This window comes from Muntiacus reevesi, chromosome 18 (genome assembly GCF_963930625.1).
Source record: "Muntiacus reevesi chromosome 18, mMunRee1.1, whole genome shotgun sequence".
Taxonomy (NCBI): Eukaryota; Metazoa; Chordata; class Mammalia; order Artiodactyla; family Cervidae; genus Muntiacus; species Muntiacus reevesi.
Window position 1 is genome coordinate 34,356,225 of NC_089266.1, and position 19,837 is coordinate 34,376,061.

The window sequence follows — 19,837 nt, forward strand, 5'->3', positions numbered from 1 at the left end:
GCCTGGAGAATCCCATGGACAGAGGAGCCTGGCAGGCTATAGTCCATAGGATTGCACAGAGTTGGACACCACTGAAGTGACCTATCACACACACACACTGCATGTCCCTCCTATCCTGATCAAGAATTCAGCATTGGAAGTGAGGGAAGAAGAAGGCATGCGCTCCTCCACCCCCCTCTCCGCCCCCTGTGCTGCCTCCCACCCCAAACCAGGACCCTGACAAGTGCGGTGAGGAACAGACCTTCAGAGCAGATAGGAGATGGGAGTTTTCAACTGGACTGGACTTTTGGAGGTACTGGTTGGAGAAATGTAAAATGTGTTCATGTTCCTATCCCAGTCCCACCAAATCAAAAGTCTGCAACAATCTGATTACACAGACATTGACTAGGAGTTTAAGACACGCTCTTACAGAAAAGAATCAAGGGGTCATGAAGCAGGACTGACCACCTGTGAGAGAAAAACTCCAGGGCATCGGGAGAGGCACCCAGAGGCCCTGAGCCTGAACTCCTGAGTGTGCTTCCTAATCCCAGGACTTGCTGGACCTGCGATGATTAACAAGGTTTTTTTCGCACTGGGAGCCTCAGTTTCCATGTGTGTAAGATGAGTCGTGTGAGGATTATAGGCTGAATATGGAGACGTGCTTTTTACTTATTTGTAAATTTTATTTATTTATTTTTGGCTACACTGGGTCTTGGTGGCAGTGCATGGGCTTTCTCGAGTTGTGTCGAGCAGGGGCTACTCTCTAGTTGTGGTGCTCAGGTTTCTCATTGCAGTGGTTTCTCTTGTTAGAGAACACGGGCTCTAGGAGCATGAGGGTTTCAGTAGCTGTGGCACATGGGCTTAGTTGCCCCTTGGCATGTGGGATCTTCCTGCATCACAAATCAAACCCAGGCCCCCTGCATTGGCAGGTGGGTTCTCAACCACTACCACCAGGGAAGTCCTGGTGACATGATTTTTAGACAGTGAGATCTATGTTCCCTGTGACACATGGGCAAATGCCTGGATGGCATGCCCTTCTCTGGATCCAGAGACCCAGACTCAGGGGTGGATGATAAAGTGCAATGTCCCCAGTGGAGGTGACAAAATGACTTTAGTTTGAATGGTAAGTCTCTAGACTGACAAACAAGCTCCTCTCTGTGGGAACCTTGCAGCTGTTCTTCTCCCCAATTTCTCTCTGTACTCCCTTTCCCCTCCAGGAGCAAGGGGAACCATCTGTCCCACTCTAACCTCCTTGTCACGGTCTAGTCACTAACTCACAAGGATACTGACAGGCAAGACACGCTGAGCTTAGGGACTTCACCTTACTCTCCTTTGCATTGTCTCCTCTGGGAGGGCAGGAGCTGAAAGATCCCCCCTCATTCTCAATGCTGAGTCAGCCTGAGAGTTCTGACAAGGTTACCAGACTACACACTCTCACCCCATGTCCCAGCCTCTCCCAGGTTAGGTTCCCATAAATGGATTTTTAGGAATAGTCCTGCCATAGGGAAGGAACTGGGCTGACTCCCTACTGAGTCAGGGCTTGAAGAGAAATATCGTCTCCGTCGTCCGTCCCTCACTCCTTCCTCCTTCCTAAGCCAGTGCTTTTCCCCCTTGTGAAGGTGTTAGTTGCTCTTGTGGATAGAGGCTCCTCTGTCCATAAAATTCTCCAGGCAAAAATACTGGAATGGATAGCCATTCCCTTCTCCAGGGGATCTTCCTGACCCAGGCTGAGTCTTCTGTATTGCAGGAAGATTCTTTACCATCTGAGCTGCCAAGAATGCCCCTTTTCCTTCTTGTTAGACCAGTCTAACCCCTATTGCTTTCCATAATCCTTTTGAGAAGTGTCCATCATCAGAAAACTCAATTCAATGTAGCTTAAGCAAGGAAAACAACTTGCTAGCTCATCATCCTCGAATAGCGGGATCTGGTGAAGCCCAGTGAGGAGCAGAGGTTTAAATAAGTGGCAGCGAGAAAGTCTGCCAGTTCCGATCCTATCGTTGTGGTGGCAAGACCACTCAGTGTCACATCCTCTTGCGACGCTGCCCTCGGCTTCTAACAATGTCTCAATGCGAAGACTTGTTTGCCTGGCCTGGATCACCCACTTGTCCTTCAAGCAATCCCGGTGGCCAGAGGAATGGAATAATGTGGCAGGACCGGGTGGGGAGATCTGAGTCAGTTCCACAAGGACCGAGAATGGGGCAGTGATGGATGCCCAGCACACAGATGCTAGGAAGGCAGAACACCTGATGGCCATTATGAGTCATCATGTCAGAAAAACAGCCTGGGGGCAGCAGGGATGTTGGGCTCAAAGAGAATGGATGACCAATGGACAGGTTGCACATGGGTGGCTTTGGGATGGTCTATCCTATTCTAATGCCCCAGATTCTGGGAGGATTGGAGGTAGAGTATGGGTTGCTGGTGAGACCTTGTCCAGAGACCAGTGGACCTCAACTTTCCCATTTGGGGGCCCTGATCCTTTAGTTTTGGATTCTGGCTTCCATTAATCTCAGGTCTTGGCCATGGACAAGCTCTGTCCTTCTCTTCCTTCCTCTCTCCTGCCTCTGACCAAAGGATGAAGCCAGCTACCCATTTCCAGAGCCTCAGAGATCCTGGCCTTTTCTAGAAGCCTGAAAGTCCTGTGGCTTCCCTGCTTTGTCCCCTCAGAGCAGACCCCCTGAGCAGAGGGGCTCCTGTGGGGTTAAAGTCCTGAGATCACCTTCCCCTGCCTGGGCCATCTCTAGGGTTCACCCCATATCTGAAATCCTCCCTGGCAATGCAATGCCAGGTTCGAACATTCCAGGGATGGGAGTGTTCAGATCACCTGGGCCAAAAGGACAACACACCAAGAAATGGAAGAAAGCACACCTTTATTCCAGCCCCCACCCTCCCAGGACCCAACACCATGGCATGTGGCCTGGTGTCCACAGCACACAGTTCAGAAGATCCTGGTGAACATGGCCACACAACACAGTTCCAGAGCCCCCAGAGGGGGTCCCTGGGATCCACTGCAGGTGGGGGTGGGGAGCAGAGCCCAGTCCCTGAGAAGCAGCACAGACAAAAGGTGCCAGGTGAGCCCCAGGACGTGATGTGTTGTCCCAGCTACAGGGTGGGGACAGCAGCAGCAGCAGCTGCGGGAGATCCCGGCTTCGGCCATCTTTGGTCCTGGCTACAGCGCCATCCTGAAGGCAAGGCCAGTGGCAGAGGTAGTGTAAACATGGCTAAAGGTGAGGGAAGCCTACTGGCCAAGCCGGGTACTCTCTGAGCTGGGGTCCCAGGAACAACAGGGGTGACCAGATGGACAGGACTTGGGTCAGAGGGCAGTAGCGCTCTCAGAGACTGCCTGGGCCCAGAAAAAAAGATTCCATGAAAATGGAGGAGAAAGACAAGGAGAAACTGCCAGGCAGAGAGAGGAGACTAGGAGCAGAGAGGAGACCATGGCTTGATCTTTTCCCTCCTCCACTCCCACCAGCCCTCTGAGCTCTAGGGTGGGTGGTCCCTGAGTTCTCCAGGCTGGGGAGGACAGGCCTCTCCGTTACCAGGCTCTCCCCCAGTCCCTTGCATGGTCTCCTTTCAGACTGAGTTCCCAGGTGACTCAGTGGTAGAGAATCCGCCTGCCAATGCAGGAGACATGGGTTTGATCATTATGTCCAGGGATCCTCCACGTGTTTGATCCTCCATGGGAAGATCCCCTGGAGGAGGAAATGGCAACCTACTCTGGTATTCTTGCCTGGAAAATTCCATAGAGAGAGGAGGCTGGCGGGCTATAGTCCATGGGGTTGCAAAGAGTCAGACATGACTGAGCGACTGAGCATGCACCTGAGAACAAGGCTGAGTTGACAATGGGAAGGAACTGGCTCAGCCCTGTTTACCCCACCTCTGCCCCAAACAAGGTTCGACCCCAGCTCATCCTCCTTCCCCTCTGGGGGTGCTCCGCCTCAGCCTATTTGCATCAATCCTCCTCCACCTAACCCAAGGTCAACTTTTTCCTGAAGCTCCCCTGAATCACAGGCTAGTAACTATCCTAGGCCCCACACAGGCTGGGAGAAAACAAGTGGGGTGGGGCGGGATGGAGGGAAGAGGCAGGGGAGAGAAAGCTATGTCCACATGTCAGGTCCAGCACCAGCAATGCAGAGCTGGCCTTCAATCCCTGGAACCTAAGTACAGAGAAAATCTAAAGAAAGATGTTTCAGAGTGTAGGTAATTTAAAAAATACTATGTGTGTGTGTGTGCATCAGGGTTTAAAAAAAAAGAAATCCTTAATTCATCATCTCCGAACTTGGTTAAAAATGCTTTTTAAATTATGCCATATTACTCACTATAGCAGCACCACCTTAAGTAACCAGAACCTGTAGCTGCTGAATGTTAGGTTTCTTCTCCCTTCTTTCTCTGCCTTTAGGAAGGAGGAAAAGACCACTAAGTTTGTGGGTTTCACGGGTCAGGCAAAGCAACCCTTCAACCCCCAGGCTTGTCCATAGTCCTAACATCAGCTACTCCAGGGTCCTGGGGTCTGATGTCTACAGGCACCTGACAGGTACATAAGAGGAGTTCAGAGAATCCTGGTGTCCTGGAGTCCATGGGGAGTGGTGGGCACTGTGAGAATGGAAGAGTGAAACCCTGGAGAGAGTGGTGGGGTGGGGAAATGGTTGCTCTTTAGCTCCAGCAGGAAGTTGCAGTTGCCCCTGTGTGGGGCTTTTGATTTCAGAAAAGAAGGAAATTTGGTAGACATTTTTACAAAGGGGCCTGTGTTGATTTCTAAATGTTAGCTCAAGACAAAAATAAAACCATTCCAGTGGCCAGACAAGTCTCGAGACTAGTTTCTAGCCTGGTTCTTATGAAATCTTAGAAATTCTGGCTTCCCAGGCGGTGCAAATGGTAAACTGTCCTTCTGACAGTGCAGGAGATGCAAGAGACTTGGGTTTGACCTCAGGCCAGGAAGATCCCCTGGAGAAGGAAATGGCAACACATGCCAGTATTTCTCAGCCATCCACTCTCAGCAATTCTGAGATTTTAGAGCTCCTAAGATCATTTAGTTCAATGATTCAGAAACTTTAAAGTATGTATACATACTCTCAAGGAACTCTGCTCAACTCTGTTAAAATGTAAATTCTGTTTCCATACAACGGGGCCTGAGATGCTGTATTGTTAAGAAGCTCCCAGTGATGTCACTGCTGCTGGCCCCCCAACCACACTGTGTGGTGAGGACTGAGTCCAACCTTCCACCTAGAGAGTCCATCTGATGGTACTATCCCTGCTCACAGCTATCTCCAGTTCTGCTCACACACTGCCAGGGACTGGAGGCTCACTACCTAGAGAGACAGCCTGAGTGGCTGCAGCTGCTGCTAACTTCTGCCAGGGTCTGAAGCCACAGTGAAGGCCACCCAGAGTCCAACATGCCAAAGCCCAGGCTCTGGGATATCAAAGTATCACAAAAGAAACTTCAGCTAGAGACCCACCAGGATGGGATGGCTTGATGCTTGTGGCAAAGATCTAACCAGGAAGGATTTTCCATCCAACTGCCTGCTCAGCAGCACCCAGTTAAACAGAGAATACTACTATTCCTGGGTGTTCTGGTTAGTAAAGGTTTGGTGCAGTTTGTTTACATTCCTTTCCCCAACGCCAAGAACCAAGCTTTTTTTTCTCTGCACTTGGGCAAGGTGTGTGGTGATGCCACCAAAGGAGCCAGTTTTCAACTGGTGGAGGATGGAGAAGGGAAGGATCCTTGAGGCTAAATAGAAGCCCTGGAATCCTCAGGCCACGTGACAACCCCTGCGCTGGTGGAATAGGCAGGCTCCACCTCCTCTGGGCTTGGGACATCCAATCCCAGATCCTCCTTCCTGGGGCCTTCCTGATGGGCCCAGGATCACTGGGGCTGCAGGCCACGTGCCCCGTGCCCCATATCCCAAGGCCAACCACTCAGAAGCCCAGCTGTCAGAGCTGGGGTGTGCAGAAACCACCTAGGCCACTCTTCATTTCACCACCAAAAGAGAACCCAGGCCCAGAGAGTGCATGAGGCCTTCTCAAAGTCACACAACTGGTTTGCAACCAGCTCTTGTAAAGGCTCAGAATCCTTTGAGGCAGAGCTGGATAGAAGTCACTGGTATTAGTCGGATTTTTGGTCATCTACAGCAGCAACATTCAGGAAAAGGACCTTCCGGAATAATCCTGAGGGAAAGAGGAGGGTCTCAGAGGGAAATCGTGGACAGGAGTCGTGAGGATTCTCCTCCGTAGGGAGAATCATGGATCAGTTTCCTGGAGGGCAGAGGGTCGGGTATCTGCTGGAACAGAGCTCTGGAGGCAACAGTCAACTGGTCCTCTGGTGAATCCTAGGATCACTGAGTTCCAGAGGCCCAAAGGAAGGGCTTGTTAATGCAGCAGGGGGAGAAGGGGTCAGAGTGAAAGTTCCAGAAGGTCATGTTTAAAGGTATTCCCAAGTCTGGATTCCTGGAGCACTCCAGAGCTCCAAAACCAGAATCCCTGTGGCTGGTGCTTCCCTCCCAGGGGAAATGTCTGGGTTTAGCAAGCAGCCTGGGCCCACCAAGTCAGAGAAGGACTGCTGGCTTGAGTGGGAAGTTCTGCAGGCAGGCAGGGCTAGGTCTTTAGGCAGGGGAAGGGTTGTCTGTCCTCCGGGAAGCATGTGTAGTCCCCGGGGTCTGAGGGGCCTAGGAGCCAAGGAAGGGGGGCGCAGTACCTTGTTCCAGACCCAGCCTCACTTCCCAGAAAACTGGCCTGGCCTTGCCTTCTCCAGCTTCTGGCGCCGGTCAGGGGGGATCTCGTGCAGGCTGATGCCGTGGTTGCTGGCCCTGTGGGGAAGGGAGAATAGGCGGTAGGAGGGCAAAACCCACCCACCCTGCTTTGCCGGTGCGGTGCTGAGCAGGAGTCGGGAGAGGGGACCGAGGGGGTAACTCGGTCTTCACCCACGGATGCTGGATCCTCACCCGGGTTGCAGGTCCGGTGGTTTGGGGATGGGTTTGTTGAAGCCGCGTCTGCCCACCAGCCAGTACGTTTCCTCTGCGCCCTTGCCCTGGGGAGACACGGGGGACGGGAGGGCTCAGGCGGGCTGGGGTGAGGGCCAGTGGCGGTCCGGGTCAAAGTGGAAGCGTGCCTTCCAGCCCGGCCTCACCTTCAGCTCCGTTCGGCCCCGCACCTCAGTCAGGAAGCCCTCGTTTAGGGCGGAGAGGATCTGCACGGTGCTCCTATTCACGTGGATGCGGTAAGCTGGGAAAGCGGGGACACCGTGACCTCGGGGGACACCCCTCCCGCGCCCCTGCCCCTTCCGCCCCGTCCGCCCGGTCACACTCACGCAGCCCGGTGGACTCCATGCGCGAGGCGGTGTTGACCGTGTCCCCAAACAGGCAGTACCGGGGCATGGTGAGGCCCACCACGCCCGCCACGCACGGGCCTGCGGAGAGGCGCAGGGTTGGCGGGCCTGCGGGCCCCAGGCAGCACCTAGTAGGGCTCAGTGGTCTTTCGCACTCCCAGAATCGCCACTGGCTCCCCAAAGGCACCCTCTCAAGCATGCGCTCCCAATTACCATGGAGCCCCTGGTGTGAAAAGATGGCTTCGAAACAAGTTTCCCCCCTCCCCCCACCCCCTCCACGAGTTTGCCTCTTATCCAGGAAAGCGGAGCCCTGCCCGCACTAGGGAGAGGGACTGGAGTGCCCGGGGGCAGGGGGCCCCAGGTGCGGGGACAAAGTTACCCGAATGCAGGCCAATGCGGATGCGCACGGGCACTTCCGGCATGTGGCGCATGCGGAAGGTACCCACGGCGCTGAGGATGTCCAGAGCCATGTTGGCGATCTCTGCCGCGTGCCGGTGCCCGTTCCTCTGGGGCAGCCCGGAGGCCACCATGTAGGCGTCCCCAATTGTCTCCACCTGAGGCCAGAATTCAGTACTGAGCCTCCCCTGCCAATGCCACTGTCCCTGGTCAGGAGGCCTAAACTGGGGTGAGTGCAGAGATCCTGGGGGCCTTCCAGGTAGGGGGACTGAGTGGGGGACTGGAAGCAGAGAAAAGGAACAGGAGGGCTGGGAAAGAGGACTGTGCTGGTGGACTTGGATAGTGAGTCTGGGGCCTGAGCGGGAAGGGCTGGGGGCTGGGGAAACTGAAGGAGGGCTTGTCCCCTCCACACCCCACCTTGTAGACATCATGGGAACCGATGATGGCATCGAAGAGCGTGTAGAGGTCGTTGAGTAGGTCTACCACTTCGATGGGCTCACTCATGGCTGAGATGGTGGTGAAACCCACAATGTCACTGAAGTACAGTGTCACCTCTTCGAAATACTCGGGCTCCACAGGTGTCCCCATCTTCAGCGCCTCTGCCACAGACCTGAGGATGGCAGGTGGTGAGGTTGCTTGGAGGCCACCCCAGGCTTGGACTCCAGCTGTCCTCCCCACTCATCTCTCCCCATCGACACTCACGGAGGCAGCATCTGTGTGAGCAGCCGGTCTGTCTTCTGCTTTTCCAGCTCCAGCTCCTCTGTGCGCTCCCGGATCAGGTCCTCCAGGTTACTGGAGTACTGTTCCAGCATCCGCAGCATTGAGTCAATGATGTTCATCTTCCGGCCCTTGTTGATGCTCTTGAACTAGTAGTAGGAGGAAGCTGGTGGGGCCGCTGGGGACCTGGGCTGCCACGCCCCTCTCATGCGGCCATATTATGCCTTAGCCTCTGGCCATACCCCCTTTCATCTCATCCTCATCAAGCCCACACCTCACCCCGTGCTGGGCACTGGTTTTCACACATTCGGAGGTCAGCTTTTCTGTTAGTAATTGACAAGGTGCTGAAACCAGCCCTGTCTTTGGACTCCCAAGCCAGGGGTCTTTTTCCCACACCAGACCAAATACATACTCAATAAATGTTATTTTAATTGAATTAAATTTTTCTCCCATCCAGAGCTCCATCTCCAACTCCAAAGGTCTCCACAGCCCCCATTCTAACTGTCCCCACCAAACCCTTAGTCCTCAGGCAACACCTTAGGAAGTAGCCTGGAAGGTCAGTGATCCTGCCAGCCTGCCTTTCAGCAGCCCCCAACCCCACCCCAGGTTTCTGGCAAGTGCCCAGCCCAGCCTTTGCCCAGCCCAGTCCCTGACCAGTTCAAAGGTGCGGTCCATGGAGGGCCGAAGTTCTGGCTGCTCTGCCCAGCACTGTTTCATCAGCTGGATGCACTCCATGGGCGCCTGGTCTATGGACACGGAGGGCCGACACAGTGGAGGGGGCCTCTGTACCCTCTTCACCACTTCTGGAAGCATGAAGGGACCAAGAGAGGAGATGAACCAGAAGAGAAGCCACCTCTGACTCTGGCCTGATTGTTGAAGCTTGAAACGAGGGGATTGGAAATGGTCGGGGGTTCCTTTAAATCAGAGCTTCAGTAGATGAGGAAATGTAGCATGGGAGGTGACTCTGGGAGCAATAAGAGGGCTCTGAGCCTTGGGAGGGGGGGCAGGGGGTTGTAAGAGGTGTCAGGCAAAGAGGCTGCCTTATTTATTGCACATAAGAAAAGCAGAGGTTAGACTGATCAAGTAGTTCTGTTTCCTGTCTGGTGGGCTCCAGTCCATGGGGTCGCAAAGAATCAGACACGATTTAGTGATTAAACCACCACCACCACCATAGATGATAATATGGACTTGAACTAGATCCAACTGCTCTCTTTCTCCACTTCCCCTCTCCTGCTCTCTCCCTGGGGCCCCGAAGAACCAGACAGGAATGTGTTACTAGCCTTGGGGGAGCAGGAGGGGTCCAGGATTAGAACAGAGGAAACCATGGGGCGCTGAAAGGTCGCCCCTCCCATCCTGAGAATTGGCTCTCCACTGTCCTGATCCTTCAGGCGCACACAAGTAACTGTCAGTACCCAGCGAGGCTGGGTCTCTCTCTAGTCGCAACGCCAGGCGAGGGGCGGCCGTACCCTCGGGAGTGAGCTCCAGCATGGCGTAGGGGGCGCTGCGGCACACGACCTCCTGCATGATGATGCCCAGACTGAAGACGTCGCCGGTCAGCGTTCCCCGGCGCTCCAGGACTGGGTCTCGAAGTAGCTCCGGGGCTGTCCATAGCTGGTCTGAGGTCGGGGAAGGGGGCGTGGGCACGCGGAGAGCCGCGGAGGCTCTGGGAACAGACCCCCCACCCTCACCAGAAAGCCCAAACTCGCTTCCCGCTCAACCTCTCAGCCAGTGTCTGACCTTACTGCCCGCAGTTATCCCCAAGAGAAACTACCAGAAACCCAGAATAGATTTCGGAAACAGCCCTGACCTTTAGACAAATCGGTGCCCAGAGAAGATTTGATCCCTTGGAAACAAGCCCCACCATTAGGTAAAGCTCCGTTTGAAACAGGATCCCAAGCAGAGGCAGGAGCTCCGCCCTCGGGCACAAGTCCCACCCCCTTAACAAGTCCCCGCCTCCCTAACAAGTCCCGCCCCCCAACAAGCCCCGCCTCCCCACCCACAGCGTTCCCTCTCTTCGTCTCAGAGGTCTAGACCTTTTCGGTCTCAGGAGTCGCGTCCAGTGGATGTGAGATGGAGAGAGTTCGAGGGAAGGAGGAAAGAAGAGGCGCTTGAAATAATGGGGACGCGGGGGATGCTCGTCCGCGCAGGAAGCAGTCGGGGACGCCTACCCTCCGCGCTCGGTGACTCCGGTAACACCCTCTGCGCCTCCAGCAGTCGCCCATGACCATGGTCGGTGACTTTAAGCACGAACCTCCCGTCCACCACGCAGTTCCGTGACTTCAGCCGCCCGTGGGCCACCCCTCGATGGTGCAGATACCTTATTCCCTGGAAAGGGTGGCATAAAGGGCAGACTCAGCCCACGCGGGTCCCCTTCTGGCTCCTCCCCGCTGCATCCCACCCACTCTCCCCCACACGCACACCTTGATGAGGTCCAGGAGGAGGGAGGACTTGAACATCCAGTCCAGCTTTATGTCTCTCTGGGCGAGGAGGTCTTGTAGGGAGCCACGGGCACAGTGCTCCGAGACCACGGCCAGCACGCCTTCCCCGGGGGCCGCGGGGCCGCCAGCTCCTCCCGCCAGGAAGAGCCCCAGGTAGAGGGCCACATTTTCATGCCGGAGTTCCCGGATCTGTAGGGTTGGGGGTTGGGGGTTGGAGAGGGAGCAGTTTACAGGCATTTTCTGTCCTGGGAGCCAGGTGGGTGGAGCGGAAGATGTTATTCAGGTCTGGCTTTGATCGGAAAATAAGATAGAATGGTGAGTGGAAAGGTCTATAGGACATCTAAGGGGCTTCCTTCTACAGTAACTTCTCTCTCTGGAAACGACAACATAGTCAAAGGCCACCGTTCAGACACTGAACGTGATTTTGGTTTTGTTTTTTTGGCCCCACCGCGAGGCCTGCGGGGATCTTGGTTCTCCCGGGCTTTACCAGTGCCCCTTGCAGTGGAAGCTTGGAGTCTTAACCACTGGACCTCTAGGAAGTTCCCGAACATGGTTTAACTTAAAAATTATGAATGAAAAGACAACCTTGCTGTGGTAATCAGGACCCAGGAAGATTCTGATTTATTAACCATAAAACTTTGAACTTGCTGGGTCTTAAAGGAAAACACCTGATGAAAGAGAAGCTCCTGGTACCACCCCCACTTCTGATACAACGGCCCCTTGGGGGAGAATCAGGCAGACACTGTACTGCTTTCAAAAGTCACCAAAATAGCTTGTCCTAGGGACTCAGCCCAGGGCCGCTCTGCTTGGTAACATCATTGAACCAGATATTTCTGAGACCCCCATCATGTTGTTCCCCAAGTTAGGGAAGGACTAAGCATTCCAGCTGTGTCCAAGAGGAGCCATCAACAAGGTCACACACCCAGAAGGACAGAGGCCCTCACCGTCTGGCTGAAAAAATGCAGGCTAGTGGGTGACCGGTGCCCTTGCTAGCTTTCTATGGCCTCACAAGGGGCTTCTTTTCATCTTAGACGCCTGTTATTAAATGGTGACCTACTCTGTTGACTACTGGTAGTTCACTTAAGTCATTCTGCAGCTGTGACCCAGAGCTTCTGGGAGGCATCTGTGAAGGAGGCCAGGCCAGGGCTGTACGGTGTTAGGAGTAAGGGGGGCATTAAGGTTGGAAGTACCAGAATAAGTCAGTTTATACCCTCCTTGCCAGTTTTCCACTTCCCTCAGTATGCATCAACTGGGCCATGCTGCACAAGCAGTCTGACAGAACTGGAAGGCCATTTATTTTCTGTCATTCACTCAACAAACATTCTCTGGGTGTCTCTAATGTTCCAGACACTGTGCTGGGTGCTGGAAACACAATGGAGGGGATAGAGAAAAAGCTCTCACTCAGCTTACAGTTCAGGGAGGGAGGAAGATAAGAAATAAGCAAGCCCACACAGGTGAATAGACGATGACAAATTATGATAGAAACATCTCAAAGGAAAGAGCTAGTGTTGTAAGAGCATGATGGGAAACCTGCTTTAGAGAGTAGGGGACAGTTCACTGAGAGCTCTTGGTCTCCCCCACAGTGGGGCCTACTTGGACTCAGCTGCAAAGAGAAGGCAAGGAGGGAAGAAATGACAGCCACCCCACACCCCATCATAGACCCACTCCCACCTTGGAGAAGGCCATCTTGGTTGCTGGGCGGATAGCTATGTGCCGATCTCCTGGGAATTTCTTCAGCCAAACCCAGTCTCCCTGGAGCAGAGGTAGGAGTAATTTAGAATTTGATTTCTTAAAACCCTATGGGGGCTTCCCTGGTGGCTCAGTGGTAAAGAATCTACCTGCCAATGCAGGAGGCATGGGTTTGATCCCTGATCTTGGAAAATCCCACATGCCATGGATCAGCTAAGCCCACATGCCACAACTACTGAGCCTGGGCTCTAGAGTCTGGGAGCTGCAACTACTGAAGTCCATGTGTCCTACAGCCCATGCTCCACAACAAGAGAAGCCACAGCAATGAGAAACCCAAGTACCACAACTAAAGGAGCATCAGGAGCAAGGAGCTTGATGTTTGCTCTAAGTCTTCTTCCCTCTTGATTAGCCAAGTTCTCTTGGCTCTCCCTGAATCTGATCTCATTATCTACCACCCATCCCACCACATTCAGATTTGCAGACTTCATAGTTAAGGTCCTAATGCCCTTTTGTGACTTTCTTTTTTCCCCTGTAAGTCTTGCTGTTCCAGAGACTGATCTGAATGGGATAGAAATGCTGGTTGGGGTCAAGACATGGTTCTGGCTTGAGTCAGAGACAGCCTTTTTTTCTTAAGTCTTTATTGAATTTGTTACAATCTTGCTTCTTTTTTGGGGGGAGGGGTTGTTTTTGGAGGTTTTGTTGTTTGTTTTTTGAGCTCTTAGCATTGGAAGGTGAATTCTTAACCACTGGACCGCCAGGGAAGTCCCAGGCCTCCAGTCTTTAGGCCACTGTGATAGGCCTTTGAAAAGTCGTCACTTGGATGATGGCTAAGGGGAAATCCCCCAGTAGGAAGGCTTCCCAGATGCTCCCCTTTGAGGAGGAATCCCCAGACCCTCTCGGGGTTCCCATCCTGGGCTCCTATCCCCACTTCCTCGGCTTGTCTCCAGGACTAGAGCTCAGTCTGCCTGGGGCTCATGCTCACCTCGTAGAGGCCAATGTTGGTGTAATCCGGGAGCTGGCTGTGGATGCTGCGAACATCTGATGTGCTGCGGGCGGCCAGACTGGTTCGACTCCCCTGGGCCACCTGGAGGATAGAGATCAAAGAACAGAATCAAAATACACTGTGGGGTCAGAGTCCTGGGTTGAGGTCAGGCTGAGTTCTGGGGATTATAGAAGGGAAGGGAAGAAACCTTAATTAGAGAAGGTGATAATGACATTACTTCCCATGTACAGAATGCTTCACAGCTTACAAAACAAACATATTCATTTTCTTGTTGGAGCTTCACGCTGTCTCAGGAAAGTGGTCAGGACAGGGGCTGATACCCTCATTGCACACGTGAGGGGGCTTATCCCAGCGCTCAGACCTGGGGCAGAGCGAGGGCAGAAAGCAGGCCTTCCCAGGTGGGGGCTGGGGTGGGGGCTGACCCAGGCAGGGGAGGACAGCTGGCTCCTGGCTCCCCACTTCCCCCACCTTTCGAGAGTTGCCCCCATGCGGGTGGAGGAAGGTGATATCGTCCAGAGTCAGGATGATCTTATTGGGGCCGGAGACCATTTGGATGTGAAGCAGCCGGTGCCTGGTAGAGAAAGGAAGTCATCTTCGCCAAGGGGACCAAGGTCCATGAGAGGAGGCCAATTGGGGGGTAATGCTGTCTCAGGGGAGGGCAGTCACCCCCAGATCACGCATCCCCTGGGACTCCACCAGCCCTGCAGGCCTCCTTCCTTCTCCCCTTCTCCCTTCATCCATCTCCTCTTGAGTGGGCCCAGTCTGCTGCACAGTTGCCCATTTCCGGCAGGTGGAGAGCCAAGCACATCTACTCAGCTCACTCCCCTACTCACCTACAATAATGGGCCAGGAAGGCCCCAGCCAGCCCCATCCCAACCACCAGGAGGAAGCCGATAAAGACGATGCTGGGCTCCACTCCTGGAGGGGCAGTGAGAGGAGAGAGGCTGGGGACCGTGGCAGAGGGCAGAGGGGAGCACCCTCTCTAGGGAGGTATGGTCCTGTCAAACCTTGCAGGCTCCAGGAAAGGGGGATGGGTGCTCGGAACAGGATCCAGGGAAAAGTCATGGATCTTGCAAAAGGTGGGAGGGTGGTCCTTGGGAATATTAAAAAGCTCCAGGGGCTCTGCAATAGAGGGGCCCTGCACAAGTCAGGGGTCTCTGAGGAGGACCTGGAAGGGCCTCCAACAGGAGTTACGGGATGAGAGTTCACTCTCACCATTTTCTGGAGGGTTCATGGTCACTGTCCCAGTGGGGGCTGGGATGCTCGCCCTCACCTCCGTTGCAGATGGTGTCTGGGTCGAACCAACACGAGGGGTCGGGCCCAGGCCCCCGTCCACCTTTAGGAAAATGCACTGGGGTTCCAGCGGAGTGGAAGAAGCCCTGGGTAGGGTCCAGAACGTATGTGGCAAACAGCTGGTCCCCAGTGGCATCTGTGTCCAGTAGCACAAACGAGGGCTCTTCGGCTCCTCCCAGGGCCCCACAGAAGCCAGGGACCCGGGCATCCTGGATATGGCGGGCCACTGTCGCTCCGGACACCCAGCCGCCACCTGCGGCCGCTCGTGCTCGCACAACGCCCCCAGCCAACAAGAAGACTGAGTCATAGATGGTGCCGAAGAGAGGGGATACCTGGGGAAGAAGGGTAGGGGCCTCAGGTTTCAGGGTCAAGGCCCATAAAAAGACAGGGACTTACTGTCCCCACTTATTCTTCTACTGGGCTCTTCAAGCCCTCTGTGAATTGACTGCACCTCCTAGTTAGTGGTTCCATATCCTTCCCATTGGTTCTCTTCCTCTCTCTCCATTGGTTCTCTCTTCCTCTCCCTAATTGGCTATCCCATCTCTTTCTGCCACTGCCCTTCCCTCTTTTCAGGATTCTTAAGGTCTTATCATTCATTACTTCCGATTCCATCACCTACATCTCCTCTCTTTCCTCTCCTTTTGGTTGCCCTGCATATATTTTTAAAATCATTACCTATTATTCACCGAAAGCCTTCTTTGCTGTCTTTTGGTTGGCTTCTATTTTTCCTTCTTTTCTTTTCCCCGAGGCAATCACCTGATCTCATCGAGCTTCTCTATTATTCCCAGTTCCCATCTCGCACTAGGGATATACCAGGATCTAAGACAGAGTCCATATCTTGAAGAATCTAGTCCCCATCTCAAGGAATCTTTCATCTGGAGGGATGTTAAGGAGTGAGGGTAGGGGTAACTTAGGGAGCTGAGGAAACAGGAAAGAGGGCCCCAAGCCAGGCTGGGAGAGGAGGAAGGGGTTTCCAGAAATGAACATCCCTCAGGGGATGAATCAGAAATACGTGGGGGAGTGTAGGGACAGGAGAGAGGGAACAGCACAGCCAGTAACACAGAAGCAAAAGAGAAGACCACATCTGGAGAACCCAAAGGAGATCAGTCTAACTGAAGTTCAAGAAAGAAGAAAGAGAGAGGAAGACAGACCTGATAAACCAAGTAGAGACCTGTATCTCTCCAGGGCAAGAGAAGCCACTGGGAGACATTGAACTGGGATGACACAGTCAGATCTATGTCTGAAATTTGATCGGATTGTTGGGTGGAGAAAGGCCTGGGATAGGTAAGTGTTGAAGTAGAGACCACTGGGAGATTTCATTTGGGAATTTGGACCAGAGGTGCTGTGGCCTGAACCAGGGGACTGACAGCGAGGATGGAGAAAGTAGATGGATTCAAATGACTTTTGGGAAGCACAGGACTGGAGTGAAGTGACAGGACTGGATGTCTGGGCGTCTAAGGAAGGGTTAGAGGAATCAAATGACTCCTAGGGGGTCTCATTTGGGCAGCTAAGTGGCTGTGCTACTTACTGAGAACTGAATAGGATGTTCCCCACACTTTCCCTTGCCTCTCTTTCTTCATCTGCCCTCCATCCCATCTCATCATTATTCTCAGGGAATCCTGAGTATTAGCTGCTCGTTGGGAATAAGCTGTGAATCTAAATGTTCATAAAAGCCCTTGGCTCCATCCAGGGACCTTTCTGCTTCTCACAAGATGTAAGCTCTCAAAAAGTTAAGACCTGAGATGAAGCCCCAGGGGAAACACCTCTGAACTGGGCATGGAGGCTGGATCTATATTCCCTCTCCTTCCGGCTCTCTCTCTCTCTCTCTTTCTTTCTTTTTCCAGCTCTCTTTTAAGAACACCAGCTCTTTTTTAGAAGCTGTAGGTGATAGCCTGTTGGAAGTAGGTTTACTTTAAAGTAGGCTGCAAAAGATGTTGCACTATAGAGTTGGTTAAGAGTTTACTCCTTGGGGCTGAGGTCTCATTACCTACTGTCTGGAAGCAATTCCAATACACTAAGATGCTCCAAGCAAGGTCAGAGCCTCTACATTACCCAGGACAGGGAGAGTTGCTGGTTCTTCTCTCCCTATACCTCCTCCCTCCCATTGACTGCATGCTCCTCTCATTCCATCAGGTCTGTCCACTTCTCTTCCCACTGCCTCCAGCCTCCATCTCCCCTTTTGGCTATTCTCTGCTCTCTTCCCCCGGCTCTCTTCCCCTCTTCCCACCTCCCTGGTCCCTCTACCTGCTGCAGATTGAGGTCCGGGGGCAGCTCCCGGTGCTCTTGGGCCCTGCGCAGGCTGTCCCGCACGCTGCCTCCCAGGGGACAGTGACGGGTGAGGGTGAGTACCGCATCGTGGGCCTTGCGAAGCTGTGAGCTGTTGGCGAGCACCGCCAGGGCGTCAGGGCCTGGAGACAAGGCGTAGTGGAGCGTGTCGAAGGGCAGGAAGACCAGGGAACCGTCGGCCAGGCCCAGTTCCTCTGCAGCCTCCAGCAGGCAGCGCTGCTCCTCGCCGCCCAGCAAGACCGAGTGCATTACCATGATCACTGCTGCGAACACAGAGACCCGGCTAGGGACTCTGTCCTCTGCTCCCTGGACGACCGATCCCCGCCCTCGCATCCTGCAGGGGAGCCTACCTCTGACTCTAGGCCCATCTTGGACCCTCCTCAAGGCCTCCCGGGCTCCAGACAGGTCGGAGGGCTCCATGGAGGTCACCAGGGCCACGGGCAGGCCCCTGGCCCTGAGCGCCGTGGAAAGTGCGCGTCCCGCCTCCACCCACAGGTCCTGGGGGGCGGTGACCAAGGCCACGTGCGCCCAGCGGAAAGCGCGCAGGAGGGCGTAGAGGGCATCGGCCGCGGGCGTCACCACTGGAGCCGTGGTCCCCGCCGCCCGCGTCCCGGGGCAGCCCCAGGGCACCAGAGCGACCCCCGCCTCCTGGGCTAGTAATTCCGCCGGCCGGCAAGCTGCAGGGTTCACCGGCCCCACGAGACCCGAGACTCGGGTGAGCGCCGAGGACACGGCCCCCAGCGAGCCCGGCGTCCGGCACGGCTCGGGCAGCAGCGCGACCTCGAAGCGGGGGCCGCCCTCCAGGGCAGCCGCGTGGTTCAGGCGGGAGGCGGCCAGGCGGGCGGCCAGGTCCGGGCGGGCACGCGCGAAGATGGGGTCGCAGGCCCAGGGGCCCAGCACCCCCACCGTGAACACGGCGGAGAGGACGGAGCGCGGCAGGAGCAGCAGCAGCAGCAGCAGTGGCCTCACCCGAGGCCAGGGCCGGGGCGGGATCGGGGGAAGGCTGAGCGGAGACGGAGCCCACCGCGTGGGGGCGCAGAGTCCGGGGTCCCGAAGCCCACCCGCGAGGAGGGTGCAGGCGGTCATTGCCGGCTTCTGCGAGCACCAACCGAGCAGCATGAACGAATGCGACCCCCAGAGCTCTCCTAGGGCTCTCCGCAACGCACCCGCCCCCCGCCACCACACTTTCTCAAAGCGCAATTAACCTGCGGGTTGTCTCTGCTTCCATACCTCGCTTCCCGCCCCTGCGTGGACTTCTATATAGGGTCAGGGGTATAGTCTAGAAGTACCCCCGACCCCCCACTACCCCTGCTTTCGCTCCCCCTTGTCTGCCCCTCCCCCCTCTTAGAGCCGTGGTGGGGTGGGAGGGTCAGTAGGGACACTCTTATACCCTTCCATGGTCTCTCTTCGGCAGAAGGGCCCTGGAGTCCGCGTGGAGGGGGCTTCGCCACTCACCGGAAAGTCCGGGGCTCGGGCCCAGGGCCAGGGTGAGGGGTCACAGGGCCGATCCTTCTGACGCCCTCCCACAGGTCTCCTTTGCCAGGGCCCAGCGCGGGCGGGGGGTGTGGGAACAGCAGGCCAGAGCCCTTAATCTCCCCAAGCTGATTAGGGTCTCTTAATCAGGCAGGAAGGGGCTGGTGGAGGATGGGGCCTCCTGGGGTGGGCTCTGTCCTAGCTTCCAGCCAGCCAGCCAGCTTCTTTCCCCTCCTTGCCTCCCAAGCCCCTCACCATAACCCCCAACATAAAAGCAGCCGCGGGTCCCTCTCTCAGGCTGCTGCCACACTACCCTGCTCGGCCTGGGGAGCCGCAGGATATGTCCACGAACACTTGTGGGTGATCAGTCCTAGGGTCCTATTCCCTCCACTCTTGTTTCCAGTTCTGCCAGCCAAGTCCAACCCCATCCCTTGGCTGGCAAAGTCTACACCCAGAGACCAAACCCAGACCAGCCTGATATCTGGCTTCTCTCACCTGCCCACACTGATTCTCTGACCTCCACATCTCCATGCCTAGATAACCATCCTTTTGGCCTTGAGAAGGCAGAACTCCTGGAAGTAATGGAAAGAACTTGGACCTTGGACTACTGACTTGGGCTCAGAGTCCTCCTTATCGGCTTTGTGAATTTGGGAAAGTTTCTTAAGCTCTCTGAAGGTTGTTGTGAAAATTACCTGTGACAATGACTATAATTGCCAGGATGACAAAAACAGATAAAGCAATTTTAAAGAAGGCTGTAATGGGATACTTACCTTACTATATATCAAAATTTATTATAAAACTATAATAATTAAAACACTGTAGGGACTTCCCTGGTGGTCCAGTGGCTAAGACTACATGCTCCCAATGCAGGGGGCCTGGGTTTAATCCCTGGTCAGGGAACTAGATCCCACATGCCACAACTAAGAGTTTAATGGTGCAATCAAAGATCCTCCTGTGTGCTACAACTAAGATCCGGTACAGGCAAATAAACAAATAGACATTTTTTTAAATAATAAAAAAAAGACTGCAGTATTGGTGCAGGGGTAAACAAATAAACCAACTGGACAGAATAGAGAGCACTGAAACAAACTTCGCAAAAATGGAAATTTGACGAATGAACAAGTGGACTAAGAAGGAGCTTTTCCACAAATGGAGCTGATTAGCGAGCCATAGGAACGGGGGAGGGAGGAGACAGAATTTGATCCCTATCTCACACTATACAAAATCAATTCCATGTTAAGACAT

General features: G+C 54.5%; 1 protein-coding gene across 1 annotated transcript; it reads right to left on the reverse strand.

Annotated features, from left to right (window-relative positions):
* Window positions 1-2,845: 2,845 nt before the first annotated feature.
* Window positions 2,846-18,205, reverse strand: GUCY2D (guanylate cyclase 2D, retinal). The gene is made up of 19 exons (XM_065909495.1): window positions 17,470-18,205; window positions 17,078-17,382; window positions 14,814-15,165; window positions 14,374-14,458; window positions 14,009-14,111; window positions 13,520-13,621; window positions 12,520-12,600; window positions 10,831-11,037; window positions 10,579-10,735; window positions 9,877-10,026; window positions 9,065-9,213; window positions 8,396-8,559; window positions 8,111-8,303; window positions 7,677-7,851; window positions 7,280-7,378; window positions 7,100-7,194; window positions 6,915-7,000; window positions 6,668-6,779; window positions 2,846-6,141 (listed from the first exon to the last, which is right to left on the reverse strand). The coding sequence occupies exons 1-18, from the start codon at window positions 18,203-18,205 to the stop codon at window positions 6,686-6,688; spliced, it is 3,333 nt and encodes a 1,110-aa protein (XP_065765567.1). The 3' UTR covers window positions 2,846-6,141; window positions 6,668-6,685.
* Window positions 18,206-19,837: the final 1,632 nt, after the last annotated feature.

What these genes read in the sequence shown, in the direction of transcription:
- GUCY2D (XM_065909495.1), bottom strand. Translation starts at nt 18,205, where the DNA reads ATGACCGCCTGCACCCTCCTCGCGGGTGGGCTTCGGGACCCCGGACTC. An exon ending in AGACACCATCTGCAACGGAG is followed by an intron (nt 14,459 to 14,813) that starts GTGAGGGCGAGC and finishes CTGCCCCTCCAG; the next exon opens with GAGTGGAGCCCAGCATCGTC. An exon ending in CCAAGATGGCCTTCTCCAAG is followed by an intron (nt 11,038 to 12,519) that starts GTGGGAGTGGGT and finishes CCAACCCTACAG; the next exon opens with ATCCGGGAACTCCGGCATGA.